The sequence below is a fragment of the Myxine glutinosa genome, chromosome 5, assembly GCF_964187855.1.
Source record: "Myxine glutinosa chromosome 5, kmMyxGlut1.1, whole genome shotgun sequence".
NCBI lineage: Eukaryota > Metazoa > Chordata > Myxini > Myxiniformes > Myxinidae > Myxine > Myxine glutinosa.
Window position 1 is genome coordinate 34,803,541 of NC_136265.1, and position 21,479 is coordinate 34,825,019.

At 44.5% G+C, this 21,479-nt stretch overlaps 1 protein-coding gene across 5 annotated transcripts in view; it reads left to right on the forward strand.

Annotated features, from left to right (window-relative positions):
- Positions 1–12,969, forward strand: part of LOC137427718 (protein kinase C alpha type) — a 133,162-nt gene extending 120,193 nt beyond the window's left edge. For 4 of the 5 annotated variants that reach the window (XM_078777862.1, XM_078777863.1, XM_078777860.1 and 1 more), the window contains exons 15-17: positions 2,430–2,537; positions 8,537–8,677; positions 11,533–12,969. In XM_078777862.1, the coding sequence (XP_078633988.1) occupies positions 2,430–2,537; positions 8,537–8,677; positions 11,533–11,685 (402 nt within the window). In that variant the 3' untranslated portion in view covers positions 11,686–12,969. Of the gene's footprint in view, positions 1–2,429; positions 2,538–2,673; positions 2,945–8,536; positions 8,678–11,532 lie in introns of those variants that run through there. The other variant, XM_078777864.1, reaches the window with a different exon arrangement.
- The last annotated feature ends 8,510 nt before the right edge of the window (positions 12,970–21,479 follow it).

Below are 21,479 nucleotides of genomic sequence, written 5' to 3' on the forward strand. Positions count from 1 at the left end.
ATTTTTGTAGGTTGTATAAAAGTTAATGGTTTATTTTGGCAAATTGTGTGCCGTGATACTTCTGTAACCTTTTCGTTTCATTGCTTTTTCATGTATTTATGATTGGTGTGAAGATATAAATACATTTTTTTTGTATTATTTTGGTAATAAAAGGACTTCAAAAGTCTCTCTCTCTCTCTCTCTCTCTCTCTCTCTCTCTCTCTCTCTTTCTCTCTCTCTCTCTCTCTCTCTCTCTCTCTCTCTCTTTCTCTTTCTCTCTCTCTTTCTCTTTCTCTCTCTCCTCTCTCTCTCTCTCTTTCTTTCTCTCTCTCTCTCTCTCTCTCTCTCTCTCTCTCTCTCTCTCTCTCTTCTCTTTCTCTCTCTCTCTCTCTCTCTCTCTCTCTCTCTCTCTCTTTCTCTTTCTCTCTCTCTTTCTCTTTCTCTCTCTCTCTCTCTCTCTCTCTTTCTTTCTCTCTCTCTCTCTCTCTCTCTCTCTCTCTCTCTCTCTCTCTCTCTCTCTTTCTTTCTCTCTCTCTCTCTCTCTCTCTCTCTCTCTCTCTCTCTCTCTCTCTCTCTCTCTCTCTCTGTCTCTCTATTTATATATATGTGTGTGTGTGTCTGTAGTGTCTCAATGTCCAGAAAAAGACGGCCCTGATCTCATGTCTGATATTGAGGGTCTCTATCCATTATCCAATGTTGGGAGAGTAAAAACAGCATGTACAAGGTGGAGTGGCCTGGTCTGAATTCGAATTGATGATCTGAGATGAGGCTGTTGGAGAAAATGATTGATTTTATGTAAACTACGATGGATTGCATGACGTTGATGATAATGCTAAGCTAATTGGTCTGTAGTTTAATGGATCCGTTTTCGCACCTTTTATGTAATGCTGTGATGTTGGCGGATTTCCACGCAGGTGAAAGATTACCGAGGGTAAATGACAGGGTGAAAAGGGCAGACAGAGGAAGTACAAGAGCAGCAGAGATTTTTAGGATGCGTGAACTGATGCCGCCCATTCCAGTTGTAGAGTCAGAGTCGAGGGTTGCCAGAAAGTTTTCCATCTTCTCAGGTGCAAAAGACACAGAATCCAGGAGCAGTTTGGTAAGACTGGGAAGGGTCAGGACAGAGAGAGGCAGAGGTTAGGGATTCAAGATTTTGAAGCAAATCTAGAATTGAGGTATGTAATTAAGTTAGGGGTAGGCGTGTAATTTATTCAGGGTACCGACAATAAGTCTCAACCTCTTTGCAAAAGACACCGCGGGATCTCTTACATCCACCAGCTAATATTAGCAGACGGGACACCCCCGTTTAACATCCATGCGAGGCACGGCGCACTTGTGCTGCAACACCCTGCCTGCTAAGCGCTAATCCGACAGGCCGTCTTCAGATCAGTATTGGAACCAACGCCAGACAGCTCAAAGGTGAGTGCGCTACCTCTTTACCATTGTCAGGACTTGCTAACAAATTGGCGTCATTGTTATACTTTCCCTCGCAAGGAAAAACAAATTTAAATATAATTTTTTCAATTTTATGGATATAGAGGAATCCTGGTGTTGGCTTAACAGTTAAGGTGGCTGGCTTAAGATCTCATGGTCCTGAGGACAAGCTCCTGTCATGCCGTTGAGGTAACACCAGGTGGCCTGTCATCCTTCCGAGGTTCGGGGTTTGAACCGCCGACCTCCCAGACTCAGAGCGGACGCTCTAACCACGAAGTCCATTTTAGCCCCTTTTTATAATTCAGCATGTTAACCTCATCAGACATTTAGTCATATTATTTAGAAGAGTTGAGACGATGTTTGCGTTTACGTGTAAATAAAACCTTGACAAATGATCTGGTGCTGCTGTAGGTTCGTACAAAAAATTAGCTAATTCCCACAAACTGGAAAACTCTCCTCTGCCAACATTTAATACAACTAGGGCATGCCCGTACTATATATATATCTAAAATTATATCCACCCCCACTCTATTTACATGAAATGGTTTGGTCCATTCGCAAAGCCAAAGCGAACGGCTTGCGAGTACGGTGACAATCCCCCCCCCCCCCCCCCCCTCTATTTACATGAAATGGTTTGGTCCAAAGCGAACGGCTTGCGGAGTTTGGTAAAGAAATCGCCATAGCTCGGTAACTACTTCTCCGATTAATATGAAACCTTGAAAAGGCACATCCTCGGGTCCCCAGCAATATACCTGGCAAGTTTCAAGTATATCGGACCCGTGGTTGTCGAGAAACAGCGGTCACAGACAAACACACACACACACACACACACACACACACACACACACACAGACATACACACAGAGATTACTGGAATTATAGATAGATATAACATTTTATATATCGGTATTCTTTCTGTTTGTCCGTTCTTTAATATTGCCATTATTAGTCGATTGTTACAGTTTCCCATGGTTGTGTCTGACAGAATCCATTTCTTGTGTCCCAAACCCCATCAGCCACCATTTGATGGAGAGGACGAAGAAGAGCTCTTCCAGTCCATCATGGAACACAATGTTTCGTACCCTAAGGCTCTTACCCGCGAGGCTGTCTCCATCTGCAAGGGGGTATGTATCACCCAAAGCCATCTGCCCTAGGACCTGGGTAATGTGCTTCTCGACCTGGCAAAGCCGTAAATCCACCCTAGAATTTTGATTATTAACCCCCTCCCCCCCCCCCCCCTCCCCTCCCTCACCCCTAAAGGTTCAGGGAGTGCTCAGGAAGATTACATTCTGCGGAGAAAATTGCATCTTCCACCCGTCTCCTACCCCCAGCAAGCGAGACGCACACGATGGTTCAAACTCTATAAGCTCATGCGCCTGGATGTCAACTCAACCATGTCAAAGCCATTCACGAGAATAAATTCAGTGGGATTAAATATACACCTGCCACGCATGCAAATCCAGCAATTCATCGATTTTCCGCTGGTTAAGTGTGGCCTCGATATGCTCCATCCAGAACCGACCCGAGGCCACGGTTGGCTTGGAACAGTGGAGCTTTCGGAAGTGGTTTTTCGGTCAGTGTCATTGAATTTGGATCAGGTTTTGGAGAGGTCACATGATGTATGTTATTGGAGGTGTGTTGATGATCCAGGCATCGATCCATCTTACAAGATGGACAAATTCACCCACTCGGCTCCTTCGATAGCCCCCAGTGTCTATTACTGTGTTTCATTGGATAGGAAGGTTATTCTGACCTAAATGACCTTTCTATCGATCTGTAGGGCCACCAAGCTGTGCTGCAAATACTAAATGTGACTTTTTAAATTTATCCTATTTTTGGTGCATTTTTTTTTTTTTTTTTTTTGTATACAAGATCGAGGCTTGATCGAGGCTAACATTAATCACAAAACAAATCAAACAGACACATAAAACATACAATAAAGGGAGCGGGAGACAAGATGGGGAGAGAGGGGGAAGCACACAAACACAATATTTGAGAGCAGGGACATCGAGAGATCTGTGGGAGGGAGAGGGCTTGGGGGAAGGAGGCGTGGGAAGGGGGAGGGGTGGGAGAAGTATAAAACGCATGGACACTGCAAGGACTTCCAGGAAAGAAGTTGGTATTTCAAAAAAGTGGATCTGGGGTGAATTAGCGAGGGTAGAAAAGATCAAGGTTTTGGATGGGGGAAGATAAGAGATGGCCAGGCATTACTGACCAAGCCTCAAATCCAGGCCTCAAATCCAGGCCTCAAAAAAAAATTTTAATACAATTTTTTGCTGCCACTTTTGTAATACGCAAGGTTTTCAAGGACATTTGACACAGGAATAGCTATTTAGGTCAAGAACACTCGTATTTCATCCGCGAGTTATCTATTGTTCATTTCAGTTGGAAGCTCGTTTCATACAATTCGATGTACCTGGCCCAATTACTTAACTTGTGCAATGTATTCCAAAATTACAGCGGTTCGTTTGTTTCTCGATGCATAAACGACAAGGACATTAAGACTCAATGAATCAGTCGGAACAGTACATCTACTTTGAACGCGCGGACAAGGTAGTTGCTCGGATTGTGGAGCTCAACCCTGCTGTCCACTTATAGGCCACGTGACCATTTGTCGTCTTGCTTTGAGGAAGGGCTCGCGCATGAATCGTCACTTTTTACCTTCTTTCCTATGGCGATTGGCGTACCTCTCTCCAACACATATTTGAGAACAATTTTTGTCCACATCATAATTTGCTTAACTTGCGTACTCCACCAATTGGCCTACGTTGAGAGATGCCATTGTATATTTTACATCCACATGATTGCACAACACGATGCCCTCTTCTGGTGTCGTATCAGAAAAGCAGGTTTGATCGGCCCACGACTCCAGTGGGGATCAACCTCAGGACTGACAAAAATTTGTTAACGCGCTGAGCAAGTTGTGCCAATTTTGTGATTTATTTATTTATTTGACATTGTAGCGGTCTCCTACATGTTATGAATATACATTAGGGTGGTTCTTAACTCTCAGATGCAGGCGTCAAAAATCCTACATAAACGTGGCCATTGGGCCTTGGAGACCCAACGGATGTATTCGTGTAATGTTTTATATATTTTTTTATAGATTTTTTTTTCTTTCATATCCTTTTTCAATCCAAGTCGATGCTCATGGATGTGTATTTGCTCAGAAAATGTGAATCATTGATCCTATTTGTTGGAAGAATCCCATACAAGTAATGAATCTTTTTCTTTTTTTTGCAAAAAAAAAATTTTGTTCTCGGTTTTTCAACTTTTTTTTTCTCGAAAAGCTTGAGGCTCATAGAGGAGTATTTGCTCAAAAAATATGATTCACTAATCCTTTTATTTAGAATGTATATGTCCACAACTGTCAAAAATCCTACACCTATGCAGCCATTGGGCACAGAAGCCCCACGAATGTTCCCACTAACTTGAATGAAATTTTCATATTTTTGTCACTGAATTATTGTACAATATTTATGCCCCAGGCCTGCATTCTAAGGCCCCAGGCCTGCATTCGTGTCAGATTTTCGGGTTATAAGTGGAGAATGAAGATTTTCCCACGAGCCTTAATGAAATTTTTATTTATTTATGTCACTGAATTTTGTGTAACAACATGAAAATCGGTGAAAATGAGGCTCATTCCAAAAAAAATTGTACAGCAGATTTTGCAACAAAAAAAACCTTGTGGGCCTCCGAGGCCCATTCACTGCATCCAAGGGTTAAAAATGAAAGTTAGAAAAGTCATGGTTCGAACACTTTAAAAAAAATTGTATGTATGAAAAACCCCCCTTTTTTTTTTCTTTTTTTTTGTATACAAGATCGAGGCTCGTGAAAAAGCTAACATTAATCACACAAAAAGTCAAACCGACACATAAAACACAAAATAAAGGGAGCAGTAGACAAGATGGGAAGAGAGGGGGAAGGACACAAACACAACATTTGAGGACAGGGACATCGAGAGAACTGTGGGAGGGAGAGGGCTTGGGGGGAGGTGGGAGAGGTATAAACATATGGACACTGCAAGGACTTCCAGGAAAGAAGTTGGAATTTTAAAAAAGTGTATCTGGGGTGAATTAACGGGGGTAGAAAAGATCAAGGTTTTGGATGGGGTAAGATAAGAGATGGTGGTGAACAGCTGTTTTAAAGACCTGGAGGGAGGAGTGGGATTGAAGGGAGTGGGGGAGTTTGTTCCAGAGGCGAGAGAAAAGGGGAATGAAAGAGTGAAGGTGAGCAGAGAGCCTAGATTTTGGCAGTTTAACCATAAGAGGGTTGCTGGCAGATCTTGTGTGACCTGTAGGAATATTTGGGGGACAGAGCACAGAGAGAGCTGGGGGAACAAGGCCGGAGAGGAGTCGGTAGAAGACAGAAAGACCACCAACCTGCCTGCGGTGAGTGAGTGAAAGGCCCTCAGAGTTAGCTTCATCGCATGAGATTCCAATGATTTTGAAAGCTTTGGTTTCAACAGCGTGAAGCCGAGCTAGGTGTGAGGCAGGAGCACCGGCACAGAGGGGGGAACAGTATTCCATTGAGCTGCGGATGAAAGCCTTGTATGCGGTGAGGAGCTCAGGTGTGCCAAGGAAGGACTTCGCACTATGGAGGATGCCCAGTCGGCGACTGGCTTTGGAGGCCATATTGGAAATGTGGTTTTCCCAAGAAAGATCATGGCAGATAGTGAGACCCAAAAGCTTGAGTGACAGAACTTCTTAGAGAGGAGTGTTGAGAAAGTAGATGGGAGGGTTTTCCAGTCGGTCTTTTCAGAGAGACCTAGTTAGAGTGCGAGATTTGTCAGGATTGAAAGACATGTTCCACTTGTTTGACCAGTCTGTGATTTTGTCCAGGTCTGCAGAGAGTGAGGAGGCTGCAGACTGCCGATCTGAGGGATGAGGAATGGAGCGGCAGAGAGTGGAGTCATCAGCAAAGACATAGAGAGGATTTTCCAAAGAGTCGGAGAGATCATTGATGAAGACCAGAAATAGCACAGGGCCCAGAACACTACCTTGGGGAACTCTAGCCAGAACAGGCAGGGGAGATGAGAGAAATCCATTCAGGGCCACACGTTGACTACGACCAGAGAGGAAGTCCGCAAGCCATGCGTGGAGATTTCCATGGATACCATAGGAGGAGAGTTTGGTGAGCAGTGCTGGGTGCCAGACCGTATCGAAGGCACGTGATATGTCAAGGGAGACAGCTCTGATTTCCTGTTTGGCATTGAGGACCTCCATCCATTGTTGAGACATCAGAAGCAACATGTCCAGAGTAGAATGACCTGGTCTGAATCCAAATTGATGATCGGAGATCAAGCCATTGGCGAAGAGGAAGGATTTGATATCCGAAGCAATGATGGATTCCATGACTCTGCTGATAATTGGGATCAGGCTGATTGGTCTGTAGTTACAAGGATCTGTTTTTTCACCTTTTTGTGTAAAGCGGTAAAGTTTGCTGATTTCCAAGATGCTGGCAGATGACCTTGAGCAAAAGAGAGGGTGAAAAGAACAGAGAGGGTGAGATAGAGCGGCAGAGCAGGAATTTCGGACAATTTTAGGACTTGTGGTGAAATTTTAAGCCATTTGGACTAAATTTAGGGGTTGCACGCGGAGTTTGTAATTTCACATGTTTGGCTCGCATAAATGTTTGGAGTTTATTATTTATTCTCCACTGCTATACTTGTGATTTTTGACCATTACATTTGACCTACTAGCAACTTTACCCGCCCCACGGGCAGGGCTTTAGTTGGGAGGCCCAAATTAAACGGTAAAATATCAGAAATTGAAGGTTTTTTATTTTATTTTAAACGATTCATATAAGCATCCATTAAATCATATCACAAGCAAATCATCAAAATCTAAACAGTATCTTTAGAATTTCAATAAAAGCCACATCACTGTTCATATCGGTAAATATTATTCCATCGTGTTTCAAATCGTGATATCAACTGTACGCTTTTCTTTAGGGAAAAATGTCCTTGGTTCTTGGGCTCACGTGGCTTGTCTTCATCAACAAGTATCAGCAGGATGTGGCAGTGTGGGAGTCCACGTTTCTGATCCTCCTTCATGCCAAAGTAGCCCACCACTTCTCCAAGCATTCCGCTCTTCAGATCCGCCATGAGAGATTTAAGCTTGATACTGAAGACGCGTGCATTTAGGTCAGGCCGGTCGCAGGGCTGCTCTTTTGGGAAAAGTGAATTTCTGATCTCTGGCCACTGTGGGTTGCAGGTAAACGTCACAAACAGATCAGGTTTCCCAAGGGATTGGACAATGGCCATAGCATCTTGAAAGGCTTCAGCGTACCATCGAGGAGAGCCATAGATGGGTGGTGGTAGGATAATCTTTGTTCCAGCCTGCATCTCTTCTTGGTGATCTATAGCATCCATCAGGCCTTGGTACTTGGTACGAATGATGTTTAATGATGTTTATATTGGTTTTGGGTTGTCCTTTCCGCATATCTCGTGGGATTGTGACCTTGCTATGTACTGCACATTTTGAAGTTGTTTTTAAGTTAATTTAATTCAGTACAGCTGTACTCTGGTGTATGCAATTGCTCTCATTGAAGAGTACAATCGTCTCCTGACAAGGGATGAACAGCAAACCGGGTATCTGCTTCAAGTTGTGACAGAACATCACAAGAGGTTTCCTGATTGCAGGAAATCAACGCTTATCCGGCACAAACCATGAGTCACTGTGCAACCCCTAAAACGTGATGTATTCAAAAAATATTTCACAGGCAGAAGTTTTACCGCAATACCAAAAAAATTAAAGGTTAGGAGTAGAATAATTATTTTTATTTTTTTGGCCTTATGTAGCTAAGAACCACCTTAATGTTATGCATTAGTCATTAAAATTGCTAACCAGTTCGTGGAGGTAATGTGATGACCGTGGTTATTGCAATTTAGCCCAAGTCATGTTGTCATAGACTCCCAAGGCCCTCACGCTTCGCTTTAACTGTTGTCGCATAGTCCCCTCTAATGGCAAATGTGATTTGTGGATGATGTGAACAAAGCGCTGAGCTGTTTGGGTTTCCTGACACAACTTGTATGTATAAAAGTAGCTTGGCACAATATCCATGCACACGTTCCCCATCAACCACCCTGCAACCTACTCCAACCCTATGAGCTGCCTTACAGTTTTTGACCAAGCACCCCGGGAAGCGATTAGGGTGCGGAACAGAGGGTGAACGGGATGTCCGAGAGCACGCCTTCTTCAGGCGGATCGACTGGAAAAAACTGGAGCAGCGAGAGATTCAACCACCTTTTCGGCCACAACCGGTTGGTTCTTTTTTTTTCAAAGCTTTCCAATGCTCAAGCAGTACTTGGTTAGCATTTGTGCCTTTCTGGCAATCTAAGCCTGGTGTTGGCTTAGTGGTTAGGGTTAGGATTAGGGTTAGGGTGCCAGACTAAGCGTGGTGTTGGCTTAGCGGTTAGGGTTAGGGTGCCAGATTGGGATCCTAGGATCCTGGGTTCGAATCCCGATTGATCGCTGAATTAACGCCAGGGGGGTTGACTCAGCCTGTCATCCTTCCGAGGTCGGCAAATTGAGTACCAGCTCGCTGGTAATTCCCTGTGTGTCGCAAGAGGCGACGAACAGGGTTGGCGGCAGGAAGGGCATCCGGCCATAAAACATTGCTTCAAAAAGGGGACCACAGTGCCAAAAAAAGGCCAACCCCTGCTCTGCGGGGAAAAATGGCCTCTAAAGGTGGTTCCTTTCTGGCAATCTGCCGTTTCCTTTTTGCACTTTCATGACAGGTTTATTCTAAATTCTATAATCTATATTATATGACAGGTATCAGGATTTTTTTTTCTTTTTTTTCTGAAGGCCACAATGTAACTTTGAAGCAAAATGTGGCATTAACTGATTTATGCAACAAATGAGCAAAATTTCAGACTATGTATTAAAATCCACCATGTTTGTGCACAACGGCCTGATCTTTCAAAATGCACGGCTGGATCTTTCACACAATTCCACAAACCATGACACACATCATGACTACCAGCTTCATCACACTCCTGACTTTTTTTGATTGTGCATTCCTGGGATGAAAGAGTCCAGAGTATTATCTTCGTACATTCCGTTCTGTACATTTAAATTGGTATGGTCAGATTGCTCTCTTGCTGCATAAAAATAATAAGAGGACATTTTTTTTTTTAACGTACAAATTGTACCTGAGTTTCAAAATGTACCGTAAGGACTGCACATTCTCAAGAGGGGGGGAGGCAGGGGCGGATCCAGGGGGGGGGGTGCAGGGGGTGTGCACCCCCCCTTCGATCCAGGATGAGGGTGCAGGCAGTGCGAATCTGCTGAACTGTGGACCAGGGAAGAACACAAGGAACTGCAGAAACTTCCAAGAACGCACGAAATACCGTTTCTGACGATCAATTTTTTTTAAATTTCCTGGGGGAGGACCCCCAGACCTCCCCTTCATCTCACAGACTCACACACCCCCCCCCCCCAGCGCTATAGTTTCATGCACCCCCCCCCCCCCCCCCCCCCGTCTTGAAATTCTTGGATCCGCCCCTGAGGGGGGGGTGTGAGTGCTGGGGAAAGTGTAAGTTTGTGATTGTGTGTACACACACCTACTGAGGGGAACAGCCATTCGAGGTCGTTTTCCAAGATGGCCACCATGACAATGTCCACACCATGAAGATGGCCACCAATACTAAAAGAGAGCTGTGTGTGTGTGTGTGTGTGTGTGTGTGTGTGTGTGTGTGTCTGTCTGTCTGTCTATGTGTTTGTGTGTCTGTATGTTTGTGTGTTTGTGTGTGTGTCTTTCTATGTATGTGTCAGTCTGTGTTATTTTTTATTTTTATTTTTTATTTTTTTTGTATACTGAATCGAGGCTCGTGAAAGAGCTAACATTAATCACAAAAAAACAAACGGAGCAGGGAGATCTGTGGGAGGGAGAGGGCTTGGGGGAGGGAATGGGAGGGGGGAGGTGTGGGAGAGGGGGAAAAAAAACACGTGGACACAGCTAGGACTTCCAGGAAAGAAGTCGGAATTTCAAAAAAAGTGGATCTGGGGTGAATTAACGGGGATAGAAAAGATCAAGGTTTTGGATGGGGGAAGATCAGAGATGGTGGTGAACAGCTGTTTTAAATACCTGGAGGGAGGAGTGGGATTGATGAGAATGAGGGAGTTTGTTCCAGAGGCGGGAGAAAAGAGGAATGAAGGAGTGAAGGTGAATAGAGTCTTGATTTTGGCAGTTTAACCATAAGAGGGTTGCTGGCAGATCTTGTGCGACCTGTAGGAATATTTGGGGGACAGAGCACAGATAGAGCTGGGGGAGCAAGGCCAGAGAGGAGTCGGTAGAAGATAGAAAGACCACCAACCTGCCTGCGGTGATAGAGTGAAAGGCCCTCGGAGTTAGCTTCATCGCAAGAGATTCCAATGATTCTGAAAGCTTTGGTTTCAGCAGCGTGAAGCCGAGGTAGGTGTGAGGCAGGAGTACCGGCCCAGAGGGGGGAACAGTATTCCATTGAGCTGCGGATGAAAGCCTTGTATGTGGTGAGGAGCTCAGGTGTGCCAAGGAAGGACTTCGCACGACAGAGGATGCCCAGTCGGCAACTGGCTTTGGAGGCCAGCTTGGAAATGTGGCTTGCCCAAGATAGATCTTGGTTGAGAGTGCGACCCAAGAGTTTGAGTGACTTTGCTGCGTGCTCGAGTATGACAAGACACAAAGTCTTGAGTATGACAAGACACAAAATGGCAAGACTGTCTGGCAATGCCAAACCAGACGCATAACGAGAACACAAAGTGCTGCACATAATGATACGTATTCTGAAAAGAAAATTTTAAAGTGCACCTTTGAGCAGCAAATGTAACTTCACTGAATTTCCAAGTAGTTTCTCTGGAGGCAGCAGTCGGTCTGGTTGTGGGTCTCTCTCTCTCTCTCTCTGCTCCTTGATTGGCTGAAGCATCACGTGATTTTCATTACCAATCATAGGCCACAAAGGCTAGACATGGTACTGAACCTTCTTGTTGGTGAATTCTATTTCATTCAAGGTTGCAAAGTGAAATATGTAATAATGTTGTGATTCTCAGTTTTAACGTTTGAGATTGGTTTCCCTTTATTCCGATGCATTCCTTGTGTTGAAATTTGTCTCCCTTTCTTTTCCTTTCCCTCTAGGCGGGACGCAATGCTGAAAACTTTGATAAGCACTTCACAAAGTCCCAACCTGTTTTGACGCCACCGGATGAATCGATGGTGAGAAACATCGACCAGCAAGAGTTTGAAGGATTCTCCTGCATCAACGCCAACTTCAAATACCAGACCAGCTGAGGGCGAACAAATGCCGGCACCAATTCCCACCCACCATGTTGGTTGTGGGCCTTAGCTGTTAACCTCCGACCTTGCCATTATGGTCGGGATCCCATCCAATGTAATCTGGCAAGTAGGAGATGGTCAGGAGTGAGCTGATATCTGACTTGATGTCTTATAGTTGGGATGGGCACTCGCTATCTGGTTGGTGGTGCTGCTGGTTGACAACCTGTCGTATCCTGAAAATGGCAAGACTGTCTGGCAATGCCAAATGTCAACACAAGTGCAAGGACTTCAGAAAACATCAGGCCTCAGCACAGTGACCATTGGACAGGGGCATTGAGAGCTTGAAAATAGAATCAAAGGAAGCTGAGGGAGGCCCATGAAGAAGTTGAAGCCCAGAAACGACGAGGAGCCTCGACAAAGGCTGCATGCAATTGTTCGTGTCCGAAATACGAGCCGACACCATGGACGGTTAAACCGAACATGGATCATAATGCATGCACGAAAATGCTGAAGAATTAAACCATTCCGGGTTCCCGAGCAACATCCTTATCCCGTGGAGACAAGACAACACCTTCCCCAGCCTAACTCGGTGCTAACGCATGAATCTTTTGTCTTGTCTTCGTCAGGTTTTTGTGGGGGAACACATGGCCGATCACAAGCTCAATAATCATTCCTGATCTGTTGTTTGCATGTTCCTATCCTCTCCTACCTTTCTCCAACTTGTTTGCGGCAATGTTCTAGTCTTCCGTCACTGTCGACCGGCCGCATGCTCCGCGCACTGCCTCGCGTTCTGCCTCCAATTGGAATGATATTGACAGGTGCAAATATGCGCCAATTGTCCGATGTTTTTCATTCAGTATTGTCCTCTTCCATACAATATCTCTCTCATCCTCTCTCTCTCTCTCTCTCTCTCTCTCTCTCTCTCTCTGTCTCTCTCTCTCTCTCTCTCTCTCTTTTTCTCTTTCTCTTTCTCTGCTCCCTCTCTCTCACTCTCTCTCTGTCTCTGTCTCTGTCTCTCTCTCTCTCTTTTTCTCTTTCTCTTTCTCTGCTCCCTCTCTCTCACTCTCTCACTCTCTCACTCTCTCTCTCTCTCACCCTCTCTCTGCCTCCATCTCTCCCTCCCTCTCCCCCTCCCTCTCTCTCTTTTACCTCCCCCTCTCTCTTTCTGCCTCTCTCTGACCCCCTCTCTTTCTCTCTTTCTGCTTTTGCCTTTGTTTTTCTTCGTCCAAATACTAATTTTCTTTGCATCGCTGCAAACACGAGAATGTCCATTAAGTCGAAATAAACTGATGTTTCATACGCCGATGTCATCTGGGGAATTGGAACGTTAACTTTTTTTTATACTCTTTGCATGATTATAACACTGACACAAAAAAGTGAAGTTGCATTTGGAGATCACAACAATGATGTTATTCATTTATTCGCATGAAATATCCAGCTGCTGGTTCACATCATTCCTCACGGTACAGCAACGCTGCTGATGCGTTTCCCCTGTAGATTAGGGCACAACTTGTACAGGGTGCGAGGACATGATGAAAGGTACTGTGTGATCTTTGACGTCCACCAGCGAATGCTAGCTGATGGGACACCCATACAGACGCCATTCACATTAATGCAACACCCTGCCTGCAAAGCCCCATGATGTTGGCAATGAAACTCAGACTAGACAGGTCAAAGTTGAACACATTACCCCGGAGCTGTGGTGTAAACCCAATGATTATGTGAAATATACAAAATTGCTATGTGCTATTCCCAGAATGTTTATTTGTTGTATCCTTTCTTTTCAGAGGGCATGGGAGAAGCTGTGGTCGTATGGGGGTCGGTTTGGGGAGCTGGGGAAGGTGTGGTTGGACATCACCAACGACCTTGTGAACCAGTATTGAGGAATTTGACCTCCTTTTTCTATATGAATAAAATAATAATAATAATAATAATTCATTTATTTTGTATAGCGCTTTTCAAGTAGCCCAAAGGCGCTTTGACAGAGTGGAAAACATAATGCATAACAATACATGAAAACAACAATTGCAAAAAGACAAGAATCAATAGGGAAATATTTACAGCAAAAGGAGGGAGAAGGAGACGTGATAGTCAGGGGTTAAATGCTGTGGGTTGAATGTTGAATGCAGTGCTGAACAGGTGGGTCTTTAGTGATGTTTTGAATGTGGTGAGTGAGGAGGAGTCTCTGATGGTGTGAGGTAGTGAGTTCCAGAGGGTGGGAGCAGCGATGGAGAAGGCCCTGTCCCCCCAGGATCTGAATTTGGTCCGGATGGAGGGGGTCAGGAGGTTGGTACCAGCAGAGCGGAGGTTGCGGGTGGGAGTGTGTCTGGAGAGGAGGTCAGCCAGGTAGGATGGGGCCAGGTTATGGAGGGCTTTGTATGTCAAGAGGAGGATTTTGTACTGGATTCTCTGGGGGATGGGGAGCCAGTGAAGCTTGTAAAGGACGGGGGTGATGTGGTCACGGGTCCGGGAATGGGTGAGTAGACGGGCAGCGGAGTTCTGAATGTATTGGAGTTTATTGGTGATTTTTGAGGGTGAACCATAGAGGAGGCTATTGCAGTAGTCCAGACGGGAGGTGATGAAGGCGTGGATGAGGGTTTCTGCAGCCGTGGAGGAGAGGGATGAGCGGAGACGGGCAATGTTTTTCAGGTGAAAGAAATAGTTTGAAATAGTATTTCTGTCTGCAACGAAACAAAATGCCCATGCAAAGGCTGTGTTTTCTGGGTGATGAGTGGTCACTGCATGGTGCCCAAAACTGAAAATACAATTGACCAGCTCCTGAGACCATAAAGTTAATTAGCATGTTTAAATGTTTGTGCAAATAGTCTCTTGAGAATCCTACGAATTTTTAGGCTGTTATACACTTTTGTTTTCTCCTTCTTGGTAAAGAGATGATGCTGACGTCATATCTATGATTAATTTGCAATTGTTGGGGAGGAAGAGGTGTTAGATGGGCAGTAACTGATTGATAGGAAACTCTAACATCATGCTGCTTGCCAAACAATGCAATTGTCATTTTTTATTACAGTCGTCACGGCTCATCACAGGTAAAAAAAATATTTTTTTCGGAGAGAGGGTGTGGCTCCTGTTAATATTGTGCGTGGTCCCTGTTAATGTCGTGTGTCGTCCTCGTTAATATTGTGTGTGTGACCCAGAAGATGCCACGTGCGGTTCCCGGAAATGATGCATGCCCGTACCAAACAAAGCGCCTATTTATACCAAGCAAAGCACCTATTTATACCAAGCAAAGCACCTATTTATACCAAGCAAAGCGCCTATGTATACCAAGCAAAGTGTCTTTACACCAAGCAAAGCGCCTATTTATACCAAGCAAAGCACCTATTTATACCAAACAAAGCGCCTATTTATACCAAGCAAAGCACCTATTTATACCAAGCAAAGCGCCTATTTATACCAAGCAAAGCACCTATTTATACCAAGCAAAGCACCTATTTATACCAAGCAAAGCGCCTATTTATACCAAACAAAGCGCCTATTTATACCAAGCAAAGCACCTATTTATACCAAGCAAAGCGCCTATTTATACCAAGCAAAGCGCCTATGTATACCAAGCAAAGCACCTATTTATACCAAGCAAAGTGTCTTTACACCAAGCAAAGCGCCTATTTATACCAAGCAAAGCACCTATTTATACCAAGCAAAGCACCTATTTATACCAAGCAAAGCACCTATTTATACCAAGCAAAGCACCTATTTATACCAAGCAAAGTGTCTTTACACCAAGCAAAGCGCCTATTTATACCAAGCAAAGCACCTATTTATACCAAGCAAAGCACCTATTTATACCAAGCAAAGCACCTATTTATACCAAGCAAAGCACCTATTTATACCAAGCAAAGCACCTATTTATACCAAGCAAAGTGTCTTTACACCAAGCAAAGCGCCTATTTATACCAAGCAAAGCGCCTATTTATACCAAGCAAAAGCGCCTATGTATACCAAGCAAAGCGTCTATGTATACCAAGCAAAGCGCCTATGTATACCAAGCAAAGCGCCCGTACCAAGCAAAGTGCCTATTTATACCAAGCAAAGTGCCCATTTAAACCAAGCAAAGTCCCTATTTATACCAAGCAAAGTGCCCATTTATACCAAGCAAAGTCCCTATTTATACCAAGCAAAGAGCTCATTTATACCAAGCAAAGTGCCCATTTATACCAAGCAAAGTGCCCATTTATACGAAGCAAAGTGCCCATTTTTATCAAGTAAAGTGCCCATTTACACTAAGCAAAGTGCCCATTTGTACTAAGCAAAGTGCCCATTTTTACCAAGCAAAGTGCCCATTTATACCAAGCAAAGTGCCCATTTACACAAAGCAAAGTGCCCATTTATACTGAGCAAAGTGCCCATTTATACTGAGCAAAGTGCCCATTTATACGAAGCAAAGTGCCCATTTATACGAAGCAAAGTGCCCATTTATACTAAGCAAAGTGCCCATTTATACTAAGCAAAGTGCCCATTTATACGAAGCAAAGTGCCCATTTATACTAAGCACAGTGCCCATTTATACGAAGCAAAGTGCTTTTTCACTCCTCAGCCCAAATTGGGCAAAGGGGTATTGTCGTCCGGGCGTCCGTCAACTTTTGGTTTCCGTCAATTTCAAGGAGAACGGCTTCCGATTAAATCCATTTTTGCAGTGTGTGTTGGGGGTTGAGGAGAGGAAGGTTCCTTTCGAAAATGGGCGCGCTGCGATTTTCAATATGGCCGCCACGGTAGCCATCTTGAAATTGGTTTCCAGCTATTTCGAGCAGAACGGATTGTCCGATTAAATCCATTTTTGCAGTATGTTGGGGTTGAGTGGAGGAAGGTTCACGGGAGCGCTGCGATTTTCAATATGGCCGCCACGGCAGCCATCTTGAAATTGGTTTCCGTCAATTTCGAGCAGAATGGCTTGTCCGATTAAATCCATTTTTGCAGTGTCTGTTGGGGTTGGGTAGAGGAAGGTTCCTTTCGAAAATGGGTTCGCTGCGATTTTCAATATGGCCGCCATGGGCAGCCATCTTGAAATTGGTTTCCGTCAATTTCGAGCAGAACGGCTTGTCCGATTAAATCCATTTTTGCAGTGTGTGTTGGGGTTGAGTAGAGGAAGGTTCCTTTCGAAAATGGGCGCGCTGCGATTTCCCATATGGCCGCCACGGCAGCCATCTTGAAATTGGTTTCCGTCAATTTCGAGCAGAATGGCTTGTCCGATTAAATTCATTTTTTCAGTGTATGTTGGGGTTGAGTCGAGGAAGGTGCCTTTCGAAAATGGGCGCGCTGCGATTTTCAATATGGCCGCCACCGCAGCCATCTTGAAATTGGTTTCCATCAATTTCGAGCAGAATGGCTTGTCTGATTAAATCCATTTTTGCAGTGTGTTTTGGGGTTGAGTGGAAGAAGGTTCATGGGCGCGAAATGGGTTCATGGGTGAAAATTTCTTTCCTGCAAAATCCGACTCGGTATACAACTTCGCTTCAAATAACAAATTATCATCAACGCTTCCTTTCACCATGCATGGGCTGAGGGGTTACGCCCGCTTTGCGGTGCTATTTATTATACCAAGCAAAGTGCCCGTTTATACCAAGAATAGTGCCCGTTAAACAGGGGCAGAGTCCCTGTTTATACCATGCAGAGTCCTTGTTTATACCAAGCAGGGTCGCTGTTTATACCAAGCAGGGTCCCTGTTTATACCAAGCCGTGTCCCTGTTTATACCAAGCCGAGTCCCTGTTTATACCAAGCCGAGTCCCTGTTTATACCAAGCCGAGTCCCTGTTTATACCAAGCCGAGTCCCTGTTTATACCAAGCCGAGTCCCTGTTTATACCAAGCCGAGTCCCTGTTTATACCAAGCAGAGTCCCTGTTTATACCAAGCAGAGTCCCTGTTTATACCAAGCAGAGTCCCTGTTTATACCAAACAGAGTCCCTGTTTATACCAAGCAGAGTCCCTGTTTATACAAAGCAGAGTCCCTGTTTATACCAAGCAGAGTCCCTGTTTATACCAAGCAGAGTCCCTGTTTATACCGAGCCGAGTCCCTGTTTATACCGAGCCGATTCCCTGTTTATACCGAGCCGAGTCCCTGTTTATACCGAGCCGAGTCCCTGTTTATACCAAGCAAAGTCCATGTTTATATCATTCGGAGTCCCTGAATTCGCCCCGTTTCAGGGAATATAGGTCACTATACCTGCTGGAACTCGTGCTGGGTTCAAAATAAATTCATCTGTTTTTATCACAAGTGCAAAGGTGTCACTTGGAAGAGCAAACGCAATCTGAAACAAGAAAGAGCAATCAGAGATTGCAAACCCTCGCCAGGATGTATTTTCAGTGGTTTTTAAGACTTTTGTGTTACAACAAATATGGCGGCGGAACCACATGACAGATGACGTCATCATTATATATTTTTTCTCCACCAATTTATTCCTAGATTATGCTCAAGAAATTTCATCTTGATCGGATGAAGTTTTGTACTTGTCGAATTATGACGTCATAATGGAAGCACCTATGATGTCATCATTAACATATTTTATTCCCCATGGAGAGTTCTTTCCAATGAGCCATGTCTCAATTTTTTGTATGCAGCGCTTTGAGATATAGAGGTGCAAATGTTTTCGGTTATACCAAGATGGCGGCCGAACCACGCGACCGGGCATTATTTTATTTTTTTCAAACAATTTATGCCAACATGACTCAAGAAATTTCATCTTGATGGGTTGAAGTTTTGTGCTTGTCGAATTATGACGTCATAATGGAGGCACCTATGACATCATAATTAACTTATTTTATTCCCCATGGAGAGTTCTTTACAATGAGCCATGTCTCAATTTTTTCTATTCAGCGCTTTCGGAGATATAGAGGTGCAAGTTTTTTCCAAGATGGCGGCCGAACCACGTTACCTATGATGTCATAATTATAATAAAAAAATTCTACAGGTGCAGTTGCAGCTATGGTGAAAATTTCCTTTCAATCGGACCAACTGTTGCAGAGAAAATCATATTTATTCTGTGCAGATTAAATCAAGATTAAAATTGACAATCTTAATCAAAGCTCAGGTCAATAGGATGAAAAGTGACGATTTTTCAGATGAAAAATGATGATTTGGGAAGTTTGACCTTGAGGTGACCTTTGACCTTTTAACCTTAAAAGTTGGTTTCCCAATTCAGTGAGGCACTATACAAATACTGTTCAATTGTCAAGTCAATCGGATGAAAATTGATGGGTTTTCAGATGAAAATTCATAATTTTGGAAGTTTGACCTTGAGTTGACCTTTGACCTTTTGACCTCAAATAGTTGGTTTCCCTATTTAGTGAATCGATATTCAAATGCTGTTCAATTTGCAAGTCAATCGGATGAAAATTGACTTTTTTTTCAGATAAAAATTGATTTTGGAAGTTCGACCTTGAGTTGACCTTTGACCTCAAAAATAGTATGTTTCCCAATTTAGTGACTCGATATGCAAATGCTGTTCAATTTTCAAGTCAATCGTTGAAAATTGATGGCTTTTCAGATGAAAATTGATTTTGAAAATTTGACCTTGAGTTGACCTTTGACCTTTTGACCTCAACTAGTTGGTTTCCCTATTTAGTGAATTGATTTCCAAATGCTGTTCAATTTTCAAGTCAATCGGATTTAAAATGGCGATTTTAGACATTTGACCTCCAGATGACCTTTGACCTCAAAATCAATAGGCTTCTCAATTGGGATGACCTCTTCAACTTGGTGAAGTTTCGTGATGATCGGTTTACAATTGTGACCTGTAGGCCGGTGACAAACAAACACACACAGAGACAGAGACAGAGACACAGACAGAGAGAGAAATAGAGAGAAAGAGAGAGAAAGAGAAAGAGAGAGAGAGAGAGAGACAGAGACAGAGACAGAGAGACAGAGACAGAACCACAAACTTGCGACTTGCATCTGCCGAGGAGTGGCGGTCTGCCTAGGAGTGACGGTCTGCCGAGGAGTGACGGTCTGCCGAGGAGTGGCGGTCTGCCGAGGAGTGGCGGTCTGCCTAGGAGTGGCGGTCTGCCTAGGAGTGGCGGTCTGCCTAGGAGTGGCGGTCTGCCTAGGAGTGGCGGTCTGCCTAGGAGTGGCGGTCTGCCCAGCATTGGCGGTTGAACAAGGAAGAGAGGGTTTTCCAGAACATTTTACAATATAATTATTCAAAAAAAGTTTTTTTATTTTATTTCGGAATGTTGATGAGACTATTCTCTATAGTCGTGCAGTATTGTATCTGGAGCTGCCAAGGAAGGACTTCACAGAGGATGCCCAGTCGGTGACAGGCTTTGGAGGCCAGCTTGGAAATGTGGTTTTCGCAGGAAAGATCATGGCAGATAGTGAGACCCAAAGGCTTGAGTGACAACTTCTTGGAGAGGATTGTTCAGAAAGTAGGTGGGAGGGTTGTCCAGTCGGTCTTTTCGGAGAGACAAAGTGAGAGTGTGAGATTTGTCAGGATTCAAAGACATGTTCCACTTGTTTGACCAGTTTGTGATTTTGTCCAGGTCTGCAGAGAGTGAGGAGGCTGCAGACTGCCGATCTGAGGGATGAGGTATGGAGCGACAGAGAGTGGAGTCATCAGCAAAGAGATAGAGAGGATTTTCCAGAGTCAAAGAGATAATTAATGAAGACCAGAAAAAGCACAGGGCCCAGAACACTGCCTTGAAGAACTCCAGCCTGGACAGGAAGGGGAGATGAGAGAATTCCTTTCAAGGCCACACGTTGATTGCGACCAGAGAGGAAGCCCGCAAGCCATGTGTGGAGGTTTCCATGGATACCATAAGAAGATAATTTGGTGACTAGGGCAGGGTGCCATACCGCATTGAAGGCAAGAAACATTGCGAGGGAGACAGCTCTGATTTCCTCTCTGGTGTTGAGGACCTCCATCCATTGTTGAGACAGCAGAAGCAGCATGTCCAGAGTAGAGTGACCTGGTCGGAATCCAACTTTATGATCAGAGATCAAGCCATTGGAGAAGAGGAAGGATTTAATATCAGAAGCAATGATGGATTCCATGACATTGCTGATAATTGGGAGCAGGCTGATTGGTCTGTAGTTGCAAGGATCTGTTTTTGCACATTTTTTGTGTAAAGCGGTGATGTTGGCTGCTTTCCAAACTGATGGCAGATGACCTTGAGCAAAAGAGAGGGTGAAGAGAACAGAGAGGGGGAGTGAAAGAGCGGCAGAGCAGGATTTTAGGACCCGTGGGCTGATGCCGTCTGGTCCAGTTGCAGAATCAGAGTCGAGGATTGACAGAAACTTCTCCACCTTGTCAGGAGAGAAGGACACAGAGTCCAGGAGCAGCTGGGTACGGTGGGTACAGAGAGAGATGGGTTGGGACACAAGATTTTGAGGCAAACATAGAGTTGAGGCATTCGGTTTTTTCACGTGGGGAGTCAGCTGTGTAGCCGTTTGAGGTAAGGGAGGGGATGGAGGGGGAACAAACACCAGAAACAGATTTGACCAGACACCACCAGAATTTGGAAGAGGGAGACAGGTTTGAGAGTTCAGTCTTGGGAGTGGAGAGATATTGTTTCCTGGCTCTCCTGAGGGTGGACACACACTTGTGCTGCACACTTGCGGCTTTGTGAAAGGAAATGAGATTGCTTTCCATTGGATTTGCCTTCCAGGAGGCGAAGGCAAGTTGTTTCAGGGCAACTGCCTCACCATAAGATTCCATGTACCATGGACAGGAGGAAGGGTCTGACGACTGAAGACTAGATCGGATAAATCTGTGCGTGAGAGAGAGCAATTTACTTTGGAAGAATTCCCAGGATGAGTTAATGTCAGAGGCAGTCGAGATGGGAGACCAGTCCAGGTGAT